At 39.3% G+C, this 27,870-nt stretch overlaps 1 protein-coding gene and 1 non-coding gene across 3 annotated transcripts in view; one reads left to right on the top strand and one right to left on the bottom strand.

Moving 5' to 3' along the window:
* LOC127369419 (contactin-associated protein-like 4) overlaps window positions 1-27,870 on the top strand; it is a 98,007-nt gene that overhangs the window by 40,399 nt on the left and 29,738 nt on the right. For both annotated transcript variants that reach the window (XM_051410800.1, XM_051410791.1), the window contains exons 4-14: window positions 2,577-2,724; window positions 5,270-5,476; window positions 10,644-10,813; window positions 10,986-11,132; window positions 13,015-13,282; window positions 14,673-14,822; window positions 14,955-15,126; window positions 22,761-22,867; window positions 24,482-24,601; window positions 25,303-25,503; window positions 27,534-27,696. In XM_051410800.1, the coding sequence (XP_051266760.1) occupies window positions 2,577-2,724; window positions 5,270-5,476; window positions 10,644-10,813; window positions 10,986-11,132; window positions 13,015-13,282; window positions 14,673-14,822; window positions 14,955-15,126; window positions 22,761-22,867; window positions 24,482-24,601; window positions 25,303-25,503; window positions 27,534-27,696 (1,853 nt within the window). The remainder of the gene's footprint in view (window positions 1-2,576; window positions 2,725-5,269; window positions 5,477-10,643; window positions 10,814-10,985; window positions 11,133-13,014; window positions 13,283-14,672; window positions 14,823-14,954; window positions 15,127-22,760; window positions 22,868-24,481; window positions 24,602-25,302; window positions 25,504-27,533; window positions 27,697-27,870) is intronic.
* Window positions 17,243-17,325, bottom strand: trnal-uaa (transfer RNA leucine (anticodon UAA)). Its single transcript has one exon. It is a non-coding gene; the product is annotated as a tRNA-Leu (tRNA).

Raw genomic sequence — 27,870 nt, 5'->3', positions numbered from 1 at the left:
TAGCTTTCTGGCTGCCAATCCCAATAAGGTCTCTTCAAATCAGAGGTCATGCACACAAAATGTAAGTTTTGTTGCTAATTTAGTGTCAAATTTAAGGCAAGGATATTTCAATTCAGATAGCTAGATAGATAACAATGACAACATCACATGCACATGTTTGAACATCGTCCCAGAACCTTATTAACCAGCAGGGCTGAGCAAATACTTCGCCATGTGCCTTTTCTCTGGTTTAGCTTCAGGAACAAATGAAGACACCTGCTGCAGTCTTAGGGTTAAATAAAAACATACTAAAACTGTGTTTACTTTAATGTCAGACACTCAGCTGGTCTCGGTAGAACTGATTAATGAAGAAATCAGTCAGATGGACAGCAGAGGCAGTGAGGCGTCACCTCCCACCTCCTGGTAGACACAGCACTCCCCTTCAGTGTTTTTCCCGTCACACAAGTGTCGTGTTGGACTCGTATTTGTCTCACTGTGGTGATGGTACATGGTTCAGTGTACTGTCACAGGAATACTAAGTAATTTTGATCTTGTTTGTGTAGAAAATAAACACAGTGATGAATCCTGTCAGCACAGAGAGGCTGATCTGTTTGAGTTTCTCACCTGCATACTCCTTATGAACCGTATATCAAATCAAAGTGCAATAAATATAGAAAAACATGCACTTAACCCACTGAGAGCGATTGTGTAGGGTAAACGCACATTTGTTACAGTGGCCCAGAGAGGAAGCTTTTGATTAGAAGTAGAGCCGAGGCAATTTGGCAAATCATATGGAGGGAATCCAGCTAATCTCAGCACTGAGGATCTTCTTTGAGAGAGAAGAGGACGATTCTCACGGCTTGAAAGCTTGTTGATGTGACACTCTACGTAAACTGAGCGCAGTCACATTTCAAAGTGTCTCTCAACTTTTGTGCATTAGTCAGTCGAGCTTACAGAGTCTGTCAGGAGAATGTTGAGAGCTGTTGGATCAACCACAAAATATTTCCAGTTAAACTTGTGCTTAGAGAGCTGAAGACCAGTGGAGTGGATGTGTTCTCTCTTTCTCTGTTTTGTTTCCTTACTTTGATGGGGAAAGACTGAAGAGAGGACTAATACAGTATAAATCTCCTTTTTATGATGTTTTTGTTAAGAAAATGCTGTAAAATGTGACAACTTTGAAATCTCGAGTAAAGGATGTGATACATGTTAATATCAACAGAATAAAAACAAGAAATTCTCACCTCTGGCGTGTGTATTTACTGATTTACTGTACGCTGAAACAATATGGATGTTTAATGAACAGTATGAGCATTGTGAGATATATTTAGCTGGGTCTGTGGCTCCTCCTCAGGTCATATTTCTAAACATAAATGGGATGTTGTCCTCTCTGCAAAGTCATTTGCTGAGCTGACAGCTCTTGTGGATCATCAGCTTTGAAGAAAAAGCTCTGTTCAGCTGATTGGTTTAAAAAAAGCTGGCACATGACCCACGAGTCTAACTGACGCCTCACAGCTGTACAATATATTCACTAATATATGGTAGATAATGATAATTGATGATAAATTAAAGCATAATCGGGATGCAGACACAAATACACACAGACACACATAACATACGCAATTAGGCCTATAAAATTACACAATACAACGTCTCTTTTCATCATATGAGGAGATCCAACTCCACTCTCTCATGATTACAGAGGAATTAATAAGTTAATTGTGTGTCTAAGCTTTTATTCAGCAGTGGGAGAGCCAGTTAACCTGCATGTCAACTTCAAGGGAGGAATGTAATTAGGATAGATAGCCAGATGGGAGAGATGGAAAGAGATAAAAAGAGCGATCCGTCAGGCGTTCAGCCCAGAGTCAGAAAGGAGACAAACAATCAGTGCACTCTTTTGCAGACACTTTCATTGTTAACAAAGAGGAATAACATCACCTATGAAAATGCCATCAATAGTGAGAGAGTATTTGCACACTGTAAGTGCACCCATACAACTATATGGTGGCGGCAGATGTAAATATTTCCAGGAATTCACTAGAAATGACGCAGGCTGAAACTAACAATTATTATCAATTTCATTTAGTTATCAGTTCATGATTATCACAACCCAGGGTCTTAAGTTCCTGGAGCCAAAGAATGTTTGAAAAATGATTGAAAAACGCTTATGATTATTTTTATTAGTTGTTTCAGCTTCACAAATATGTGTCATTATGAGTCATTCACAAGTCACAAGAGTCATTACTGGTCTGAAGATGAAGATGAGAGGAAAACTAAATCAAATGACTAATTTAAACTAACATAAATGCCATATTTTTATCACTTTTTCTAATTTGTTTCCCACCATTAGAGGTTTGAGTGGTGTTCTTTTAATTGCATTATGTCATTACCCTTTCTTCTTCTGCAAAGGTTTAAAGTCACCAACTGGAGAGTTAACTGTTTATCTTGATACGCCTACAAATATTCACATCGCAGTAATGGATAGAAACACAATGCTGTGTTTGTCTGAAAGCTTAAATAAACTCTTCTCTCTCTTTGTGTGTGTATAAAAGTAAAATGTCGTCAGTTTGCATGTTTTCATGATGTTTGTGTATTTTCAGTCTTTTCCAGGTAACACTAATGCAGACAGCGTGGTTCAGTACAAGCTGCAGCAGCCGGCGATGGCTCGCTTCCTTCGGCTCATTCCTCTGGACTGGAACCCCAGCGGGAGGATCGGACTCCGACTGGAGACCTACGGATGTCCCTACAGTAAGTCTTTTTACCAGCCTGACCGGACTGTCCTGGGTTTTAGGAGCGGACAGATGTCGGCTCATTTTAAGGGGGTGTCTACATAATGTCACCATGGCAATGCAGACTGCACATCTAACTTGCTCTGGGGCACCTTATATTTAAGTTATTGAATCAAAATATACTGTAAAAGTCATCTTACTCTAGAAAATTTAAATTAGTTTACTTCCATTAAAACAGGTTGAAATTATCTCCCTGCAATGGCAGAGTTTTGCTTTTGTTTTAAGAACAAGAAAAGAAAATTACTTTAAGGACTCAAAAACAGACACAAATCACTTAGTAAAATGAAGATTTTTGCAGTGGTTGAACTATGCAAAGTATGAATCTACAAAGTCACACAGCAATCTGATAAATGTACTAAAGAAGAAAGTAGAGTAGAAGAGGAAAGTAGCCAAAAATGGCAGAAAGTACAAGTATCTTAAAATGATTCTTAAGTACAGCAGTAAGTTTAAACTTAATATATATATTCAGTTAATAATATATATATATATATATATATATATATGGCTAATCCAAAGTAATACATTATAATGTTGAAGGAAGGCTTCTAGGAAATTGTTTGTGAGCATGTGTGCAGGAACTTTCTCCTTCATCTGGCTGAGTTTCCAGATTGTTTTCACTCCCACTCAACCATAATAACGATGTACTGTATCTACTGATTGCTTTATAATATTTAAAGTGCCTTATGTTTCTCGTTTCACAGTTTGCACCCTGTATAACCTTGTTATTTTAAGCATACTGTGTATGCTGTTGTTTTTACACCATATACATCAATTTCTTATTATGTTTGTTTTTTCATTTTATTTCATACCCTCTACACGTTTTAATTCTTTGCAACACTGACAACCATCATGTTTCACACTTCTTTCACACTTAACCAGGAAAACATATTTTGTCATATTTCAAGATTTGCTGTATTAACTCTACCACAATGAAAATAAAAGCTACATCAAGCTGTGTTTGTAACCATATAATCATTATATTTTCAGTTTTTTTTTCAAATATTTCTGCTACTCCCATGGGGGAAATATAACTTGCTTTTAAAGTGAAAATTAATACATAATAACACCTCCTGTCACAGTGTTTCTTACTGTAAACATAAAGACATCTGCTGTCACTTAAGTTTGGTTACAATAGATTAAGGTCTTTTTTATATAGAGTGCTCCACAAATAAATATGAAAAACATCTACTGTGACTCACATTTAAGACAGTCACTATTATTTGAATACAGTTTTGCAATATGAGAGGAATACATCTTGGAGATGTGAGCCCTGCATGTCCTTCCACCATGCTTCTTATTGCAAGTTGATATTTCAGTGGACGAGGGAGAGACCAACCCAGACTCTCTGGCCTGCATAGATCTTTCTAATATACAGTCAAAAAATCCACAGAGACGGACTCTAGCCCTACTACAGCTGTTTTGGTCTTTATTCATGTTGTGTTTTATGATTCAAGTCACTGCTGCAGTAGCTCAGGGTGTAGGGACTTGGCTGCCCACTGCTCCTAATGTATATAGTAATGTATTTAGAATGGGTCCAATGCAGAGGTCAAGTGTCATTTCATGTATGTAAAATGCTGTAAATGCTCTATATACTGTGAAAATGACAATAAAATAACCATTTGTAACCACAACAAATTTTGACAATGAAGTCACTTTGAACTGATATTATAGGCTATTACAAGAACAGATATTTTTGCTGAAAACAAATTAAATATTCAATTCAGTTCAATGGAAATTTGAACAATACAATATTCATATTCAATAAATTAAATTCACCAAAGTACCTATGTTACCAGTACATTTTAACATTCGGGCCGAATAAATAATCATGGAGCTGTAGGCTAAATGTGTACCAGTGCCAGCGCATGTGCACCTTCGTGGGCCTTGTAAGCAAAAAAAGAGTGTGGACTGAAATGATCCAGCTTTCTATGTGAAAGGTCCTTTGGTTTAATGTTCCTACTCAAAAAATGCTAGGATGAGCACATTTCACACACATTAAAACCTCAGTGATTCTTTATCCCATCCCTGAACATACTTCAGGGTCTGTTTTGTTTGAAAATGGGTATTTTACCTTTGTTTAACCAGATAAGTAATTTGAGAACCAATTCTCATTTACAATGACCTGGCCAAGAGGCAGCTACAGGAGGAAAGTCGATACAACAATTAGAACATAGATACTAGTGCCAGCCAGTGCAAGAAAACAATACTAGATAGAGTTAAAACAGCACAATATATACAGTATATCCACAACAGCATCTATACAAAATCTAATTAACTGAAATTGAAAGGATTTTAGAGTTGTGTCAAAACTCAGCCACACAGATTAGCCCAAATTCCCAACTAGAGCAGGTTCTATATGTTATTGAATACAGATTCAGTTCTCCCTGAGAGATTTCTCCTTACCATTTGTTGTGCACGGACTTCTTTTTGTGCTAGAAGGACGTGGTTTAGTGACCAGGATTGACCATAAGCCTTGACTCTTCTGTCTGTGTTTTGTCTTTCAGCCTCTGATGTTGTGAGTTTGGACGGCAGCAGCAGTCTGGTGTACAGGTTGAGTCCCGGGCCGAGGCGGTTGTCCAGAGATGTCGTCTCTTTGAAGTTTAAAACCGTGAGGAATTCTGGGACACTGCTGCACGCGGAGGGAGAGGGAGGACTCAGCCTGAGTCTGGAGTTAGAGAGAGGAAAGCTGCTACTGCTGCAGCTCAGACAAGGTACAACACACCAGATATCTACTGATACTGATATCTACTACATTGGAGTATAACACAGAATTCTATATAAATACCAGGTTTATCTGCAGAACGACCTTTACTGGATAAAATGGCAGGCTTAAGAAGCTTATATTGTTGGCATCTCCAATAAAAATGAAAATGTAACAGGTAAACACATTTCTTCTGACAAGGGACATGACGTTTCCATCATCCAACAGAAATATAAGCAAGTGTTTCCAGTCAAAATTTGCTCAACAATTTGTTCAACAAGAACACATTTTCACATGTAATTTGTGAGTCACGTTGTGGACTTACTGGTACAGAACATCTGTATAAGGTGGAGGACAATATAAACTCTCTAAAATAACTTTAGATTGGTTGTGGTTGGGTGAGATGGACGACACGCACGCTGCCGCCTGATTGGTTTAAATCTTGGCTCGCGCTATGCTGCTGCATCTCTGTCTAGTTACGGCCATGATGGATGGTCCCCGTTCACTGTAGCATGTGTTAGGGCCGGACTCTGCAAGACTTGATACATGGCTTACAGTCTGTACAGAGGGTGTGTGTGTGTGTGTGTGTGTGTGTGTGTGTGTGTGTGTGTGTGTGTGTGTGTGTGTGTGTGCGTGTGTGTGTGTAAACGGGGTTAAACCAGAGGTTGTCAGGCTGCCATGCTGAATCATCACCATATGGCTCATCTCTCATCAGGAACCCCATCTGGCTGCTGAAATACTTTCTATATCCCTGGATCCATCCATCCATCCATCCATCTCTAACGCCCTTAATCATTTGCTTTTCTTTGCCTCATGCACCCTCTTTTTCTTCATTTTACATCTCCCAAAACACTCCTTCCTACATTCCCTAATCTTTCTTTTCATCTTTCACTCTCAGACATCCTTATCTTTCTATACATCCATCTTTCGCCCATCCTTTTCTCTGTCTGGCTCCAACTTCTACAAAGACAAGGGGCAATTCTTGATTTTTTAATAGATTTTTTTAGAAATCTTGGACTTTGGGCTGTATACAGAAATGTCTGAAATCAGATATGATTTGGGACAATGAGATAACCCCATCCACAGTGGTGGAATGTAACTACAAGTACTGTACTTGAGTACAGTTTTGGTTTACTTGTGCTTCACCTGACTATTTCTATTTTATGCTACTTTATACTAATAAAATAATATTAATATTGTTCTATACTATACTATACTACTATATTTAATTGACATTGGTTACCAGTTATTTTTCAGATTCAGACTAATAATACAAAATAGAATTCATCTAAAATTGTGATATATTATTATAGAAGTGAAATTAGTCCCACTTTTACAAGCTGCAATATCAAAGTGATGTACACATTAATGCATCACTAAATACACCGAATTTTAGTAGCTAGCAGACCAGTGACTTGAGTTAGAGTTGTGTGTTTGGATATTTGGTTTACATTTTAGCTGTAATTTATTAATTCCTCCCTCGCCCACCTCCTGTTGATCCTACTCAGTCTTTCACCACAGCTTCTTACCTCACTGTCATGTTCCATATTAGGCCGTGCCCATGTGTGAGTGATCTAATCAAACCTGAAAGATTTGATTTGAATCACTACATAACTAAATCCTGGCCACATTTCAGAAGATATAGACACTCTAACTGCCATTTCACTGTGACTTTAAAGGCTAAATTACCTTAGTGTCATTATTATAAGAATATGTCACTTTACAAGGAGACTGTGTCACTGTAAAGAGAGACTGCAGCTCAGTAAGAGGAAATTAAAGGCGTCCATTGAAATGAGGGAGAATAAGAGGCGCTCTGCTTCTGAAAACAACAAACAGGCTTTCTTCTTACTTTTCTTAAAGTTCTCAACCCTTTTTTAAAATCTTTTTTCCTCAGGTGCCTTTCATCATTCTTTCCCTCATTAGTTCTGTCTCTGTCTTCCTTCCAATCTTTTCTTTCCCTCTATTTCCTTTCCATCCTCTCTCTTTATCTTTACACAGCCTTTTTAGGTTACAGTTTGTGTAATTTAGGTCATGGGCTGTGTGCACTGACCCTGAGCTCATCCATGGTCCGCTCTGCTCTGTTAACACTAACACATCCCCCCCTTGGATTGCATTTTGCTTCATGAGGCAACTCTGAGTAACAGCCCTGCACAGAAACAACATCTCTGTCCTGGATAACAGAGGAAACAGTTAGAACTGGATGTTTTTTTTCATATAATGTAAACTGTTATGTGACTTTAAGTTGAATTTGGTAAGACTGAGTTCAGTAGACTGTACTGTTAAACAGTGGTTCCCAAACTCTGTTAGACAAAGGAACCCCTTCAAGACCCCCATACCCCAATATAACATGCATATTTGTGCACAGATTCTTCCAGGTTCTAAGAATTTTAGATATAAAACATACATTAAGTGTAATAATATATTCTCAACCACTTAAGGTGTTTGGCAGATTTACAGATGAATGAACAACAAATAAAATTATCTTATATTTAAGGTGTACAAGGGCTCATAAACAAAACAAAAAATGGTTTGCGGGCATTTTAATGGGAGCCTGCTGTTGCAGAACCGGCAGATTGGACTCCACTGACAGACGGTTTCTTGTCTTGTTTTCAGGCATGACAGAGCCAGATCACCCACTTTGGGAATCTAGCATTTTCCATTACACTGTACACCATCACTTCAGCCTTTTGAGTTTTGATTCGTGTCACTTTCATAGTGTTATTTATCCACCATCTCTTTTACAGAGAGATGCTTTGTATTAAGACCATCTGGGTCTCAAAATAAGGGACTAGGAAGTTTTTTTTGTCTTCTTTTCTGATGGTGTTAACATCAAATTAAATCATCTTAGTTTGCTGGTCTTTGTTTAGTAATATTTTTAGGGATTCCAGTTCATAAACCAATGTACGGAAGCTGCCAACAGCAGACATTCTGCTCAACTAAGTCTGCTATCCAAACAGCTGAAACATGGTGGTTTAACAAGATTTATGTCTGCTATCCAAAACCATTCCCCTCTGCTTCACATTCATCATGTCAGTTTGGTACATTGTATCTTTGTTGGCTCATAACTCAGCAGAGATTTCTCCTGTTACTTTAGTAAATTTCGGACAAACACGCTGACGATTAGTAGTTCCTGCTCCAGTGCAAGATGTTAGAGAAATATAAAAACTGACACAATAACGAACAGAAGTTTTATCAGTCTTGCTCATGTCCTCTGTCATTGCCTGTGGCTGATGTAAAGTGCATACTGGGATACTTACAACACATTTTACAGAATCTCCAAATCACCTTCAACAGCAGACACTGGAACATGCAGACAGTTTATTTAGCTTACAGTGACAACCCTGCAAACAGCCCATCTTTCTTATGCAATACAAAGACACAGGAGTGTAAATCTTAATGGCCTGTCAGTGTGAGAACATATTTGCTTTCCCAAAGTGTGTTTACAGTTTGAAAATTATGTGTGGAGCTGATTACAGTGACAGCAGTTCCTGATAAGCGCTGTCGTGGTCTTCCTGCGTAATCAGATTTAGAGTCACAGTGAACAGCTGTAATGATATTGCCGACAGGATATGATACAATGTTACTTTGGAGGGGGAAAAAAGCTTAAAAAAAAAAAAAAGATGCTGCGGGAATGAGGCAAACACATCCACTCCAACCCTCCTCGACATTAAAACTGCTGCAGTTATTATTAGCTGTTTTTTATATCTGTTATTTATGCAAAGAATTTGCTAACCATGCTTGCTCCTCTCCAGCATCAGACGTTTCTCATACAGTCTCATACAGATTCACAACCACAGTCTGATTTTCTGGGCTTTTGTAGAGCTCCGAATACTTAATGTGAGCTAATATGTCCAACCTGAAAAACAAACCACATTAAAATGTATTCTGCACATTCTCCAAAGATGAAAAATGTGTTTAATGATTTTTTTAGACCCTCATGACCTTTCCTCTGTGCTACCATCACCCTGATATTTCAAATTTTCATATCTGCTGACCCGTTGCTTGTTAATATTTTCAGTGCACATTCATGATTCCATCAGGAAGTAACCTATTGATTTTTGGTGACCCCCTGTTACAATTCATGTCACAATCTTGCTCAAGGGCTTACTAACACTTTGGCTTTTTTTTAAATTCCACACCAAGATTTCTTTCACCGGATTTGTCCAAAAAATAATCTCTCTGATGACCTCAATACAAGATAAAAGAAAATAAAGACCAATGCGACCAAAAAAGAAAAGATAGGGCTATATATATTAATATCAGTTCATTTTCTATTTGTTTGCCCCCTCAGACCTCTCATATTGATCCATGCTCTCTCTTTCCAACAATTTAGCCGGTTATCAAATCATCCATTCAATGAAACCCTCTGTCATAACGTCCTGTCTGTCTTTTCTCTACCTTCAACAACATTTTATTTGTTTTTAAGTCTTGCCATTGTTCCACTCATATTGATTTCACTGTCTCTTTTCCACTCATCCAGACTGTCATCAAATAACTCATCACAAACTGTGTTGAGAGGACAGACTTTGTCTGTATCATGAGGTCCACATCCTAACTTTCTCTCTCTGGATGAAGCAGTTTTTCTCATCAAAGCTGAAGTCGAATCATCTCACAAATTAGGCTGAAATATCAAAAATACATTTGTCCATCATGTTTCAAACTGTCTCCGTTTCTCTCTTTGAAGTTGGAATTGCCTCTCCCTAAAGAATATCTAATACATTTTTAATGGCCGACTGTATTCAGCTTTTTCTACAGTTCCTTCTCTCAGCAGAAATATAAAGTTTCTCTTCCAGTACTTTGGGGGTTGCAGAAATGGATCCACTAATTTGGACCTGCTGGTGCTCATCCATCATTAATGATGTCTCACCATGTTTCCTCTGCTGAGATATTTGGGATGATCACATATTTGGCTTCAACACTCAGATTCTACTATACGAATATTCTATAGTTCTTAATGAGATGAGGCAGGCTGACCTTGGTGTGCTCCCCTCTGTGGGACACTGAGAAAATTACAATTCTAATCACAATAAAGAAGCTTTTATTAGCCTGGTGTTCACTTCTCTTCACACCAGGTCATCTGATGCAACTAATGCATCTTCACACTGAGATCCCATTTTTTACTCCCTCTTGTCACCGCTTCCTGATAACTAATCTCTCCTCATCATCTTCTCTTCCAGGTTCATCCTCTGAACCCCGGCGTCTTGCTTCTCTTGGCAGCCTGTTGGATGATCAGCATTGGCACTATATAGCGGTGGAGCGGCGAAGCTCTCACCTCAACCTCACTGTGGACAAACACACAGAGAGGGTTCAAATCCCTGCAGAGTTCAGCCACTGGGACATCAAACAGGTGGGATAAAACACACACAGGAAAATACGTTATTGTGTAATCCAAATGCACCCTGCACTTTATATGATATCAGAAACTGTACAAGAACTAAATGTTTAATTATGACACATTTCTATTACTAAATGTGCATGCAACGCCCTGTATGTGTCTCTATTTTTTGTCTACATTACAGCTGAGGGTAGGAGCAGTCCAAAGCCCCGATTCTCAGGAAACAGTTGCCTCCAAGAGGAACTTCCATGGCTGTCTGGAAAACCTTCTGTACAACGGCCTCAACCTGATAGAACTAGTAAAACACAAAGACCACCGAGTTACTGTAATGGTAAGTTATTTAAACAATTATTAACAGAAAGACCAATAAGTTAATTTTCTGGTAACTACTGCTTCCTGCAACTGAGCTTACAGCTCGCAACATGGTAATGGAAGATTAGCCAACAAAATAGGAAACTGTAGTGAGGTTAAAATAATGATGATAAAAGCAGGAACCACAAGTGACCTGAAAGAATTCCCATAAACCCTAAATGATGGTGATAATATAATGTAAATACACATCACATAATAACTCTAATGCTGCTGAACTGGGTGAAACAGTAATGAAAGTAAGGGAAGTGGAAAATAGTCACTGATATGTTCCAGATCACACAATGATAGTAACACATTTCGGTACATACTCAATGTGCGGACAATAGTAAAGCACAGTAGTCTCTGCTGAGGTCTTAAAGTGATGTGATGTCTGTGTCCTTCATCTGTAGCTTTGTGTTTTTACTGTAAAGTTCTTCTGACACTCTGGACTTCCAGGCTCAAGGGCCACTGAAACCAAGATATGCCAAACTACCTCCATAAATTCCTTTTGGTCAATCAAACACTGATGAAATATTCTGCTTGGTGTTTTTAGTGACTTTGTGACTAACTATTCAACACAGTGAATACATAACCACGGACCAGCATGTATATCTTTGAGTGTTCTTCTTGCTTATGTTTTATTTTTTTTAAGTAACAGGATTATTCTTTTTTTGTTTTTTTCAGTTGTTTTTATTGGTCACCCTTGTGTGCATTCCCCTTCTGTGTGTGGGTGTGTGTTTTTGTGTGTATGTATGTGTGACATTCCCTTTGTCCCCATTGGGATTCAATTTTAGTGGTAAAAAACTGGCTTTACCACTCAGGCAGTGCAGATACTGGTTGTTCTGGATACTGCTGGTGCTAAATGAAGCAGGGACAAAGGAATGTAGATGGTGGTTAGACTCTTACTAATGCCTTCTCATCTTGGCCATTAGGACATTCAGATATTCATGATGAGTGGAGCAAACTCCTCAGAGAGAGGCTGTGAAGCATTTCTGCAGGGAGTAATAAATGCTCTCTCGTTATACTAAAGGCTCAAGCAACTAAAAAAAACCAACATGAATACTTGGTGAAGAGGTACAGCGATTTCACATGCATGACTGAAGATGTAATAAAGGCAATTTTATGTTGGTACTGTGGCTCTTAAGGTACTAGTCACAAAGTTATGGTCAAATTTAATACAGAGAATAAATGGTGCTTCATATGGCACTGTGAGGGGGCATTAATACAATGAAAATAAGAGGGTGGGTGAAAGAGGACTAATGTATCAGTGCGGTTGTCCTGAGAGTTTTGAGGGTATTTAAGGTAACTTTCTACCTTGTGTTGTACAGTAGCACAGCCCACTCCAACATAAATTATTGTACATCACTTTAACTGCACCACAAAGGGCTTTTAGATGTCATCTGTGTTTCCGGAGCATTATAAAGATAGCAGACTGATATTCCCAGCAGAGAGCCGGGACTATAATATATTGCTGCTGCAGCCTTTGAAATGGACCTGGTGTCATTACCACTACTCAAAACAATAGACTGTAACAGAGATGTCAAGATATTATAGTACTGGGCTTACTGTATGCTCTCTTTCTTTCATTTTCATTCTTTATCTCTTTTACCTCCAAGCTGGGTGACTTTGGTATTTTCAGTTTGCTTTCCTAATCTTATTCTAAGCCTTGCTGTTATCATTATGGTAATACCAGTGTCCTCTTTAAGGAGACTTGCTGATGAGATCATTGTGACAGAGGTCACATCGACACGCCCTCTGCAACTGATTAATATTCATGTTTTATGTTGTTTTATCTCTCTAGTAATCAGTTTTTCTGTCCCTCCCCTCTCTCTCTCTCTCCACTCTGCATGTTTCTTTCTCAGGGCAATGTGACCTTCTCTTGTGCTGAGCCAGTTTCCATCGCCGTGACGTTCACCGGCCCCCAGAGCTTCCTCAAGTTGCCAGGGACGATGGCGTCCACCTCGGCGGGCGTGTCCATGGGGTTTCAGTTCAGGACGTGGAACAAGGCGGGGCTTCTGGTCACCTTTGCCTTGCCTCAAGAAGGGGGCGTGGTCTGGCTGTACCTGAGTGAGGCCAGACTCCGGCTACAGATCCATAAAGCTGGCAGGACGCTGCTGGAACTCACTGCAGGTCAGTCTGAACCCAAACCCTCAACGCTTACAGCTTCAGATCCACTTCTAACCACCAACAGATACGTTAGTGGTAACTCTTTATGGATATTGAGTCATTACTGTGTCAACCCATATGTGAATGACATACAAAACAGATACAACTTTAAAAATTCTTTAAAAGTAATGCCACTAAAGCCCCATGCACACAGCTTCAGTATGTGGAAAAATCCAACGCTTGACAGGCTTGCCGTTGTGAGTTACGGTTGCCATGCTGTTATTGGACAATTGCAGTACAGGGAGAGGTTTAAGCAAATGTTCGATTCTAAACTTTTGAGTGTATGTAAAGAGCTCTCCAAAAGTGAAGCCAAAACACCTGAATAATAAATTTGTTCCAAAGATGGTTCCTGTCATTTTAGGTAGTTCTTAGTGTGCTGATATAAGAACATGTTCATTTGTTCAGTTTAAATAAGTTATTTGATGCTATAAAAAGGGGGCTTCATGTCATGACTGACAGCTTGGACCTGCTGGCAATCGAGTCGGCTGGGTGTGTGAGTGGGATCTCGATACCACGGCTCCAACCCCGATCATTACTGTGCAGACTCTGTCTCCAAGTAATGTCACCAGTGCAAGATGGCAGTGCCCATATTTTATACAGTGGGAGGAAGTGAAGATGCATTCTCTATCTTTGTATACAGTCTAAGGTTTGAACTAACAAAAAACACTCTTTAACAAAGTCTCTAATAGTTGCATTTACTTCAAAAGTCCAATATTTACCTTGTGATCTATCATATTATCCTTATTGCCAAAGCTCTGCTCACCCGTCCACATCAATCTGACATATTGTTGTGCAGCCAATGGCACTACCAAATGAATGGGGTGTGTTCTTGAGCAAAGTATTGACAGTAAGAAGAACAGAGGAGATAATGAGGTATTGATCTATTTCCTCAATTCTGAACAACATACAGATTCACAAGGCAGGCACAGCCCTGCGAATACTTGTCGCAAGTCAATCACACAGAGGATGCAGGAAGTAAAGTATACGCCTGTGTTTTTTTGCAATCCATTGGTACTACGTCTACCCACCAGCAAGCAATCTTTACTCATCTCCTAAATAGTTTTTTAGTCTTGTCTGATAATATTCTTCTAAGTACTGTTTCAGTGTGAGCACAATATAATTTTCAAGCTGTTTCAAAATAGTCGTAGTGGTGCATGTTTGGCAGGTCTTTGGGGGATACGAGGATATCTAATTTGGTCATTACGACATCAGTGCTCATGCCTGGCTTCAGCCTTGGAAAAAACTCTTGCACCGCCAACATTTGCTGCAGGTCTTAACGGCTTGATGTGCATGAATACATGAGGGAAAAAATCTCATTTTCAGCAGTGCGTGTTAATGGGTATTTGTTCCCCAGGTTCCGCTTTAAATGACGGCCAGTGGCATTCGGTGGAGCTGAACTCCAGACGAGGTCGTCTGAGCATCACGGTGGATAAAGAGGAGGGAGGCAGTGCCCAAGCCAGCCCCTCACCTCCTGTCACCATAGAAAGACACCTCTTCTTTGGTGGTAAGAGTGGATCAGATAAAATAGTTGAAAGAAATTGTGTTTACAATTGTGTTTGTGGCAACTAATGGAGAAATTATTTTATGACCATATCATTTGATTGGATAATGACTCTCATGTGGACTTTCTTTTCAGGTTGTCCCACTGAAGACGACAGGCAGGAATGCAGAAACCCCTTTAATGTCTTCCAGGGCTGCATGCGTCTACTAACTCTGGACAACAAGAACGTGGACCTGATCATGGTGCAGCAAAAGGAGCTGGGAATCTACAGCAACCTGCAGATCGACATGTGTGGAATCATGGACAGGTCCGTTTCCCAAAAAAAATTTATGATATTTGTTAAGGTATATTTTTGTTGTTTTGCTATTATGTCTCATGTAACTCTCCCCTGGTATTCTGCAGAGGCCGTAGAGCTTTATCACACCAGCATTTATTTATTTAATCCATTTTGGACAATTTTCAGTTGCCAAGGGGAATGGAGGTAGAGTGGGTTGTCCACTATTAAGAAGGTTGGCCGTTTGTTCCACGTTGTATGTCGAAGTGTCCTTGAGCCAGATACTGAACCCCTAATTGCTCCTGATGGTGTATGAATGTTTCTGTTTCTGATGAGCAGTTGGCACCTTGCATGGCAGCTGCTGCCATCAGTGTATGAAGGTATGTAAATGGGTGAATGTGGCATGTAGTGTAAAGTGCTTTGATTGGTCGGGAGACTAGAAAGGTGCTATACAAGTACAGTCCATTTACCATTTACCATGATCTGTGTATTTGCTTGTGGGAAGTTTGACAGTGCTGACCTTTGAGGGTGAGTCCAACATGAAGAAAGCTATTATATTAGCTATGTTGTATTTAATAGAAATCCAAAGTATGAACTAAGAAGGAATAATGCCACAAAGCTTCCAGCTTGACCTATTTTGTGGGGATATACGATTAAATTTGCTGATGTCGATTTCCAGATCAGGCATTGATTGTGTGTCTTTTTTTTTTGTTGAGGATAAATGAGAACTCTCGTCCATTGCATCTTAAGTGCCACCATCCTGGTGAGTGGAGCCAAAATTTTCACACGTCAAAAAACCAACCTTGTTAAGATAAAGAGAGGAATAGAATACATACTTGAAACTGTGACTTTTGCTTTTTCACTTCATTGGCAAAGTCTGAATGTGATGAGGGAATTCTCTGTTGTTGTCTTCCCTACATGTTAGTCAAGAGCACCAAAACACAGTACCTTTGCATATGAATACAAATTCAATCAGAGTATGGAAACAGACATTGCCCTAGTTGTTGATCATGCTTGGCAGTACATAAATCACTTTTTCTGCTTTGCTACTACCTCTGTTGTATTATAGATCGGCATTACTTCAAAGTTATTCCCTTTTATTAAAGAGCATATAGCAGGAGTGGGATTAGAACCCACGAGGACTAGTGTCCATTGCATCTTGAGGGCAACGCCTTAACCACTTGGCCATCCTGGTGATATGCAGAGGTTTTTCTAAAGGTGTTGAGGTCAGCTGGCACTAGTTACGGACTTCTTTATCAATGGCTTCTTAAAAATATGCATGTTAGGTTTCTGAGCCAGGCCAGCACAGAACCGATGCAATGCCACATGGCATTTAGATTTGTGTCCGACTATAATCTCACAAGTTACACAGTTTTTAGAGCCAGGCACTGGAGCTGCTCTATACCAACAGCAAGACCCAGTGCCTGGCTGTTGCCTGCTCAAATACCTGACTGGCTCATAAACACCACATTTTGTAGAAAACCCTAATTGTCTGTGTAATTGTAATATTTATCGCTAGATTCTAGGCTATTAGGCTCATGGAGTTAATAAACATATTTTGTGTGGTTTAAAGATTACTGTGTCTTCCTGTATATTCTCTGTCTTCTGGAACTTGTCAGACTTGACTGCAGCTTTTTGTCACTACCTCATGATTTCATCCACTTTCCCTCCAGGGGAGTTGCAGTTTATATCAAATGAGCCTTTTGTCAGGAATACATGACGTGAAAAACAATGCACACTCTCATTGGAAACATAGCCATGTGACGTCACGTGAAAAAAATATCCTTTTGTAATACAATTTTTTCTAAGAGGTGTCTTAACGGCATTCTGATTTAATCAATCAATCACATGAAATGCTGAGTGTGAAAGGTCAAAGGCACATTTGTCAAGGATGATGATGATGATGGATGTTGATCTCATTTGTCCATCCGAGTATATTTTTAAAAGAAAGTTTCATAACAATCACAAACTGTGCCGACCTTAAGGAGGTCAATATGAGCCAAGGAATTGGAGACCAATCACTGGCAATTACAGCACAACGCATGCCCGTTACACAAATGGCACTTTTTGCAGAACACAAGGAGCAGTTCTTGGATTCTAAAACTCCACAATGTACCTTTCATTTCAAAGATACTCTTGTGTTCCCAAATACCAGGAGTGGGGTTCGAACCCACGAGGGCTATTGCCCATTGGATCTTAAGTCCAACGCCTTAACCACTCGGCCATCCTGGTGACTTCTGCTGTTTCTTTTTGCCAGCAAAAAAGCAATAATGTAAAGACAGAATACAGGCTGTTGTTCAAGGCATTTATCAAGAGCATTGGAACATTTTTTCTAAGAGGTGTCTTAATTAACATTGGATCTGAAGTCCAACACCTTAACCACTCGGCCATCCTGGTGGGATGAGAAGCAGCCACTTCAAAGGCCACAAAACAATCCTGATAAAGTATAGATCTGCTGCTGTTTGCTGAAATATATCCAGGAGTACAAGGATAAAGTCAGTATATCCCCAGATATTATGTCCAATGACCCCAGACATAATAGTGAGAATACATGGTAGAGATCCATATATAAGGCATGCTTTTGCTGGTGTTGTCAGCAGAGGATAAACAAATCTTGTTGGTCATAGTCCTTGTCATCATGAGTGGTGGTTGAAAGAAAATAAGGCACAATTTACTTATATACAGAATCATACTATTATATTAGGTCTTGTTTTGCAATGTATCATTTAACAAGTCAACATCTTCTTTGTCTTTTACCTTTTTGGATATCACATGTCGACAGAAAACTGGTGAAAATTCCTTCTCCTGCAGCTTCCAGGCAGAATTTAATAAACAGTGCACCAAGGCGTGTTGTGGTAAAACAAAAAACACAGAAAGGTAATTTGACAGAGAGCAATAGCAGTGTTGTTGTTCTGTCAAACAGTAGTGAGTCTGATTGGTTCTTAAGCAGAAATGTGTCTTCTGGCCTTGATTGTTTGATCATCTTACATTTTTTGAGAGGAAACTTTTTGTTGATTTGAAATTCAATTTTCTTTGCTGGAAGAGCTAGATATTTGTGGGGTGAAACTGGGTGGCATTTTAGAGAGAAACCATCCCAGACACAAACAAATACACAAACAAAGAATCATGCACACACACTCAGAGGGTCTCCAATGTGTTACAGTTGTCTGTTTCTATTCCTACCTAGAACCCGGTGCACTACCAGTCAGTCAAGTGGAGGCCGCAGACTAATGAGCATGATTTTGAAAAGAGATGTTCAACAATCTCATGTCAGTGTAATGTTTAGACGTCCACGTCCATGTTGTTACAGCCCTGTTGTTGTCTTCCACTTTTCAAGTTTAAGTTCTTTTGTGTCTTTGATAGACACACAGAGCCAAAGTACATCAGCAATAAAAAAAATAAAAAATGTCAACTTACATCATATAAATGTCATTTCTAATGAAGCCTCGACATAAAGAGAGATTAAGGTGTGTTTAATAATAGGTGGGTTTAGATTGTATAACCATAAGCTGAACTGAAATTAATTGAACTTAGAGCAATTTTGGATTTCATGATGAATATTTTCAAAGTAAACCAAAGTTTAAACACGCATATTATCAGTGACAATGCAGGTTTAGAGCAGTAACTTCAAACTCGGGAGGTGAGAGAGAGAGAGAGAGAGAGAGAGAGAGAGAGAGAGAGAGAGAGAGAGAGATGAGGGAGGGAGGGAGCATGGAGCAAATCGTTTGCTGTTTTGGTGTCACGCCAAATAGGAGCACAATTAATAAGACAATTACAGCAATTATAAACCCCCCTCTAGGGCATAGCACACACACACACACAGTAAACTGGATGTAAACACCAACATACACACAAATATTGAACCAACCACGTATCTTTGCCAGATAAGGAGAATCTGCTTGAGTGATTTTAATTAAATGTCTTCCTGTCAGATTATTATTCAGCAGAATACAGTTCCTGCACATATCTGACTACTCACTGAAACAAAACAATAAATCCTGTTTTGCTGGAAAAAGAGAAAAAAACATCTACCACATCTACTCTCTCTCTCTCTCTCTCTCTCTCTCTCTCTCTCTCTCTCTCTCCCTCTCTCCCTCTCTCTCTCTCTCTCTCTCTCTCTCTCTCTCTCTCTCACTGTAATCCTGCTGATTGAATTTTGGGCCCACGGGATATATTGTACTGTAAAGTCAGGTGGAAAATGGACTCACACAGCTTCAATGCGGTGGTCATACTTCAAAGCAGGTTATTATATCTACAGCTGTGTGTATGTGTGTGTGTGTGTTTTATGACTGTTGCCTGTAGCAAAGAGTATTATTAGCCAAAGCAAACACTCCATTAACAGCACAAATGGAGCTCAAACCCACAGGGACCCTCTGCAACATCAGTTCAACTCCTTGTGTTATATCAAACCTGCCTGCTTATTTTAGGTCACCTCGTAAAAAAAAAAAAAGTTAGAAAATCACACACAAGAAAAATATGAGTTAAGTGTCATTCATTACTGTCAACAGTAATTTATTTACTTTTTCAGATTGATAATTGTCTTTTCATTGACAGCATAAGGACTCAAACTCTTCTGACTTTATGAAAGCTTTTGTATTCGCTCTCCAACCTCTTCTCTTTCTTCTTATTCTTCTTCTATTCGAGCCTGGGGAACTTTTAAGGGCTGAAGAGGAATGTTTCTCTTCTCTCTGTTCTGTACACAGTGTAATGTTGGAATGTGGATAAGGGCTGTGGATTTTACAACACACACCTGACTCTATGCACTGTTAACAAAAGCATGGTGCACAGTCTGTAGGAAGATAGGAATGGGTTCTCTCCAGTACCAGCACCAATGTTCTCACTGTGTGACGGAAGTTAAAGTGTCGGGCTCAGTTGACCACATGGATTAGAAGGTGCTGTGGGATAGTGGGCTGATGGGACCCTGAGTTAGTGTTTAAAGTTAGTGTTTATAGGCGCCTTAGAGCTCAGTATGAATGCTGTGTTCCTGTGAATGACATTTCAATGGATGTTATCCATCTTTAACACTGTATTGTTTTGTCTCTGAAACTGGTTTTCAGAACCTAACAATGTTATGTTTTCATGATATATGTGTGCGGGTGGGAATGGATGGGGAGTGGTGGGCGGTTTGGCGTCTTTATTTCTCATATTATTTTTCTGTGTGGTAAACATTGTTGTGACTGCCGTTTTATCAAAAGAGGATGCAGCTTCTTTATATCTGTCCCCATTTTTATCATCACCACGGTTGAACAAAGAAATAGAAAAGAAGAACACCACGTCGGGAATAATATAATATATAAATAATTATATCAGTAATGTTTCTAACAGATAGATTTCACTACTCACACTTCAAACTCCAACATCAAAAAATGAGACAGCAACAGGCAGTTTAGGTTAATATTTAATGGGAATACTAACTAGCTCCTTTCAGATCAAAGCAGTATTGAGATTAATGGAGATAAAATTCACACTGTAGCAGGCTGACAGGCTGCTGAGTCAGGGCTTTTATCTAAATGCAGGGGAGGTTGCAGACGCACAGGTTCTGTACAGTCATCTATTTTCTCTTCCTGTATATTCCTGCGTGGGTTTGGGCAAACACACACTCAAACACTGTCACATACATTCACGTTTAGTATTTAAAAAAATGTATTCCTTAATATTACAGAAGCATGCAGACTTCCAGCTCCCCATATACAAACACGCAAACACACTGTACACACTCACAGAGGTAGAACTGAGAAATGATGACATGGGATTGGAGTGAAGCGGTTATTATGTTTTTTTTATGCGTGTGTGTGTGAATCAAACCCTGCTGAACGAATCTGTCATGAAAGCAACACACGCAGGTAAAAATACTGTTATCTTAGACAGATGCAACAAGAAGTAGTGGTTTCAAAAGAGGCCAAGTCAGGTTAGGGTCAATATAAAGACATTTTCAAGCACAAGCTTGCAAAAATAATGTAATATTTATCAAAACTGCCCAGAAGTCAACAACAGTGCACACTCAGCAAATGACGGAGTGGCTCTAATGTACCACGTTTTCTCAGGCGGATCAACACTCACCAAGCAACGTGCATCCAACTGTCTTTAAGTTACAGTTAGTTAGCTTTTTTCATCATCTCTGTATGTTTGTTTTTCTCTTTCTCAGTTCAGCAGAATGAGGTAACTTCCCAGTGACAGTGTGGACCAGAGCTATGTTTAATGTTTAATCAAAGAAGAGAAAAACCTGACCCCCATTTGCATATTTATATATTTATTTTTTTTGCATCTTATTTTTAGAACAAGACAGTAATGGTATTATCATAATATGCATCAAATAATAGTATTAGAACTAAAAAAGCTATAAATAGTGTAACTGAAACATGACTATTTCTGGTCTAGGTGAAAAAACACGTCAGTCAGATCTCTAAGAGCTTGATCAGAGGTCGACTTCTGTCTTGTCAATTTGAAAGAGGTTTGGAGAAACGTAAGCAAACAATATATAGCAACAAATATTAACAATCAGATCTAAAAAAGGTCAGAGTAACAGTGGACTGTTTATAATGTATAAGTTCTTTGTCCAAAGTCCAGAAGGAAGGTTTTCAAAAAATCCCACACTGATCCATTTATCTTGATTTTGGGCAATATTTGACTGATTCACAGAATTTGACAGACTGATTCATTTAAAAGTCCCTGAAACATCTTTTCTAGAAAGAGGATGGAAACTTCAGTTTGTGTACTCTTATTTTAAAAAAAGCCAAGATATGTTTAATGTTTCTGAAGAAAAGTTTTCTCTTGATAACATCTACTGAATGATTCTTCAGCATTAGACAAACTGACAAAATGTTTCAGAGATTTTTTATACAATTCAACAACCTCCCACAACACGTTGCCTCAATGGAAAATATGACCTCCTTCAAATGTTAAAAATGAAATATTTTCTCTTTCCACTAGTTACATTTTTCCTGATACTCCTACACACATTTGGCCACGAAACGAATAACATGCTTGGGTAAACATAATTTGAAATGCTTTCTGTCCATGTAAGGAAAAAAGCTTTATGTAACAAACTCATTTTGAAAATTTGCTTCAAGCACACACTTTTTTCGCGAGCATGGTGAGTTTGATAGGATTGTTTGGCAATCTGTGGTATATCATTTATAAAGTAACCCCAAAAGGTCAAGGCCTGACAGTTCGTCCTTTCAGTGCATCCACAAACACACCGAGCCTGTAAGATAAACGACTCAGCTAAAACATAAAAGATGCTTCAGCTGCTTTTTCAAACAAACTAACAAAAGAAAGTGTACCTCTCGACAACAACGGATGAAAGGTGTTTATTGCCATCGACTGCTTTTGTCCCCTTTGAAAGGTTTTTGGCAGTAAAATCTGCAGAATTGTTTCCAAATATTCAAGCTGCCAAAACAAGCAAATGGATTTTTAAATTCTGCTGTCTCAGTATATCGAAAGAATATATAATCATAGAGTTTTCTCTCTCTTTTTCTCGTCTTGACAGTAAACATAAATCCTTCAAGTTCCTCCCATGCACACGTCTATCAAGATATTGTTGGGGACTCAAAATAAAAATCCTTGAGAAACTTTGCGACAAACTTTGCTGACTTCTTCTCTCTCTCTCTCTCTCTCTCTCTCTCTCTCTCTCTCTCTCTCTCTCTCTCTCTCTCTGTCTGTCTCAGGTGTTCTCCCAGTCGCTGTGAACATGGCGGCCTCTGCAGTCAGTCCTGGACCATCTTCCACTGCAACTGCTCTGACAGCGGCTACAGTGGAGCGACCTGCCACAGCTGTAAGTCACCCGTCAGTCAAACAGCGGCACTTAGGTAACCAATGGGCAGTAGGGCCAGACTGAACCATTGGAGGCTCTAATTGTGAGCGCTGTTAGCCCCTAAAGACCCACCAGTTCCTCCCACTCTCTTTGCATTGTGTGTGTTGCCTCTATGTACCTGTCAGGCACAGAGCACTCAGCAGATGGCACATAGCATTATATATATATATATATATATATATATATATATATATATAATATGGTTCAAATCACAGAAACCAACCAGTACTCCTTAGCATTTTGCTTCCAGGATTGCTGTATGTTAAATGTTTACTGTAGAAATATGCACCAAATAAGCATAATATCAAATAAAAAAGTAGATTGTGACAACAGACAGGGCATCAACACTTGATAATGACACAAAGGTTATACACTACTATATTTGTTTGCCAAACACTTTTTCAGGGAAACTGTATTTTGCTGCCTGATTTCTGTTGGTTGCAAAGTACCACGTAGGGAGGTGGTTGGTGTGGAGGATGGAGGGTAGAGGGTGGACGTGTCAGCTCTCTCGGTCATTCATGTATTTAAGAGACTTTTCAAGTTGGCAGCTCCAAGTGGCAAAAGAAGCGTAGTTTATGGTTTGAAACTTCAAAAGGCAGAAAATGTGTTATTCTGGAGTTGCCAATCACAGATGCACTTACCAGCCATATTGTTCAGTGATTACAGCTGTACAGGTTTTTCCCCTTTAGTGTAGCTGCTGCCAATTGTTAGTTAAGACAGAACAAAAAAAAAGGAAAGAGTGTTTCTTGGTTGTTGTTTTGGATGCACACAGGGGACATTTTTCAAATAAACTGACCGCTTTGTGAGCTTCATGTGATGCCTGCCCAGTATTTTTGCCCCCACGGTGGAATATTTATAAAACCTGTTTGTATATGAGTGATATGAGGGTGAGAATGTAGCCGTGACTAAACTGCAAAATACTGAATGAATAAATGTAAACTGCAACAGTGAGGTGAGCTTACAGGTGAGATTTCCCGGTTCTGTGCCGATTCCCTCAAGACGAATCCTCGAGACCAAAAGAGGAGAGTTTCCCACACGATTCATCTCTGGTCTCATTTTTATTGCTGATGTTTCCAACCACACTGAGGGAATGTGAGGAATAAAAGGCCTTTGGCTGCAGAGAAGAAGAGAGATAAACAGGTGAGCAGAGTGTGGGAAATTTATGGATCTGACTCGAAGGGCTCGATACTTTGACTGCAGAGGATGCACTGGTGTGTGTGTGAGAGACAGAGAGAGGAGGGAGGAAGACTTATGGAGATAGAGAGGAAGATGCAGGGCTGATAAAGGTCTAAAGTTTTATTTACTGAGTCTTCGTACTCCCATCAGTCATTGCTGTCCTCTTATTCTTTACTTTATGGGACGCTACTGCAGAAATGAAACTTAAGATGATTGTCTTCAGTCTGGTTATGAGTCGGTGATTCACTGGTGATACATACGTATGAAGCACTACCCATAATCCTCCACAGTGTGTGATCTTCATTCCCTCACAGCCCCTGTGTGTGTCTGCCAGCTGATGTGTTGATGTTGATGTTGATGTGATTCATGCTGGAGCTGATCTCATTATTTTCCTTCAAGCTGTGTACGAACAGTCCTGCGAGGCGTACAAACACAACGGCAACACGTCGGGACATTTTTATATCGACGTGGACGGCAGCGGACCAATCAAACCGCAGCTGGTCTACTGCAACATGACAGGTGACACACACACACACACACACACACACACACACACACACACACACACACACACACACACACTTTCACTCTTCTTCTTCTGATCATCACTCAACATTTTCCATGATTAACATTTACATAATTGTAAATGAGGACGCTCCTGTCATCAGGCTCTGATCCACTTTTATCTTCCATCCTCCTTTTTCTACAAGGGTCTCTCGCTCTGTTCCTAATCTGGTTCAATCTCGCTCTCCCAGATTCCTCCCTGTCTGTATGTCTTGTTCCTTCATATCATTAGCATCATGATGATATAGAACTCTGTTGATTTTATTTGTCTCTCCTTTCTTCATGTATAGCTTTCGTGCCATCTGTATCAGTGCTCACGATTTACATAATTGCGTACATTTGAATAGTGATTTTGTGGTACTGTGGCTGTCTTTAGATTTTTTCTCTCTCTCAGTCTCTTTGTTTATCACATTAATTACATGGCCAAATGTACGTGGACCTACATACCAGTAGTAAGTGAGACAGTGTGCAGTAGTTTTTTTTCACTTTTATACAAAAATAATGCAAAAGTAAAATAGAAAGAGGAGATTAAAGTTACTCTTTTGGTGCGAAAGTTCTGATTTTCCCTGATTTTACAAGCAGAAGCCAAAATACAAGGACCACAAAGTGTCTTCATGGTAATGTTTGTTTTCTTGTGTCTGTCTGTCCATCTGCAGAGGAGAACACGTGGATGGTGATCCAGCACAACAACACAGAGCTCACCAGAGTCCGATCGTCTTCAGGCAGAAACCAGCATTTAGTCCACTTCAACTACTCCACTGAAGAGGAGCAGCTATCGGCCGCCATCAGCCAATCAGAGCACTGCGAGCAGGAACTGTCCTACCAGTGCAGGAAGTCCCGCCTCCTCAACACTCCAGGTAAGCATCTGTTTCTTTGGTACTTGCTCTTTTACTGTCAAATTTTCTTTGCAGGGATTCAAACCAGAAAGGGTAAGCTGCTGTCTTTTCTAACTTGAAGATTCTTGATGTAGGCTGCTGAAATATCTGCTCTGTTTCATTTACCTCCAACGCTTTAACTCAGACTAAATAAGGGAAAAACAAATGATCATCATTAAGATAGTAAAATATTGTTTTTCTTTCTATCAGGGACTTGATTTACTCGACTTGTAACCATTGAATGATACAGATATTTGTTTTACATTTTTTGCTTTGACTTTAATTTTATCATAGTGAGTTATGTGGCATATATCATTATGTAAAAAAGGAAACCAAAAGCTCTGGAGAAAACAATCTAACTCCCTGTGGCGCCACACATCTTCCTCGCTCTACCAGACAAAACAAAATGACTGTTATGCTCATTGCTGCAAACTTAATCAAGCTCTAAGGTTTTTTTTTCTCGTATCTACCAGTGAGCCAGAAGAATGGATCGTGTACGATTTGTTTAAATGTCTCCTTCTTTTAGAATGAGTCCAATTAGTTTGTCTGTGTTTTTCTTGTGTGGTTGTACTGGTAATTTGACCATGATGCTGAGAGTCAGCGTCAACAACCAAGAGCAATGTTTATACTACTTTACGTGTGGTAATAATGGCTGTGAGAAAGTGAGCAGTAAACTGTTCATGATTATCATTATACAAACATAAATTCAACATTTATCTTGTTAATTATACTCCTCAGAGAGTCTGGTTGCAGTAAAGAGAGAGAGAGAGAGAGAGAGAGAGAGAGAGAGAGAGAGAAAACAAGACAGGAAAAGCAGACAAACTGAAAACAGAGAAGGGGAGGGCACATGTGGATGGATGTTTTACTTTCTTGACATTTAGTAAATACTTTTAAAGTGGCTTACAAAGTGTTATTGTTGAAAAAGCTTCAGTCTGTACATCAACATGACAAGAAAAGAGCAGTAACCTACATATACCCAGAGCAACAATGCAAAAGCAGTCTTTATAGCTGTGGTGTTGTTGTGCAGAAGTTCCAGTAAAATAGATGAAATAAAAGCAACATAGATGGATATCATTGATTTTTTGGAATGAGGGAATGGAGGGACCTTTCCTGACCCTAACTCACAATGTTTTCATATCAATAGAAGACATTCTTACTTCTTACTTACTTGAGTGTTTTCAGTTTGATTGTAAGAGCCAAGATATACTCATAGCTTTCCCAGGGGAAGTGAAGAGAAATCAACACTACAACAAAAAGGAATCATGTATTTGTTTTTGTGTTTCATCGCTGAATGCTTAATGTGTATGTGCTGTTTCAGTATCAGATCGTATGATGTCCATTAAAGGTGTGTAGGATTAAGTGGCATCTAGTGGAAATTGAACACTTTTGAATACAGCTCAGCCTTCCAAGTGTGTAGGACGAACTACGGTGGCGTTTTTTTTTTTACCGGAGCCAAATTATCAGCGCAGGCCTCCTCCTCTCCAAAATAAACTGACCCGGTGATTAAAACACTGAATAAAGCAGATTCACCTTAAAAATCTGTGTTTCTCCGATGCTGACAAACAATGTCCTGGATGGTCTGCTAGCCGAGCTGCTGCTAACATTAATTCAGCATGTTTTTCTGATAACTTAAGATCCAGGCGTTGGGTGACTGCAATCCTTTATCCTTTCCTTTAAACGACCAAGATCTAAAAAGTGTAGTGTACAAATCTGGCTGAAAACTGGGTAAAAAGTCAATTTATGACAACAACACTGAGGCATTGACAGGCCAGCGGTGAAACAAAAAAAATAAGATTTCCCTGGTTTTGAACATTGTTGGAAACATTTGGGATACTGTAATGTTTATTTTCCAAAAAGTGCTTTTGTGTGAGAATAAAGAGAGAAAACACACAGTTCACACTGTTAAACAAAAAAGTAAGACTCTGGTGTAAAAGGCAGAATCTAACTGAACCAAATATTTCTCTCTTATATGGCATAAACATCAGTTGTTGTTGGTTGTATGTGTGTTTCAGAGGGCTCGCCATTAAGCTGGTGGCTCGGAGGTCCCGGTCGTGGTCATGTCCAGACTTATTGGGGTGGAGCTCAACCGGGCAGCCAACAGTGTGCCTGCGGGCTGCAGGGCGACTGTTTGGACCCACAACACTACTGCAACTGCGATGCCGACCGAGTGGAGTGGTACTGAAATGAATGAACACATACATGTTCTTATGTATTTTTCTCTTATAGTCACAAAGTAAAGGCTGTTTCAGAGTAGAGTGTGACAGAAAGTCTAAATGCTCTGTTTCTTCTCATTTTGAACATTTGTATCCAATCTGCCTTATACATTTACCATATTCATTAAAAAGAACA

This window comes from Dicentrarchus labrax, unplaced genomic scaffold (assembly GCF_905237075.1).
Source record: "Dicentrarchus labrax unplaced genomic scaffold, dlabrax2021, whole genome shotgun sequence".
NCBI classification, from domain to species: domain Eukaryota; kingdom Metazoa; phylum Chordata; class Actinopteri; family Moronidae; genus Dicentrarchus; species Dicentrarchus labrax.
Note: the sequence above shows the minus strand (reverse complement) of the source record. Positions and strands in the feature narration are given on the sequence as shown.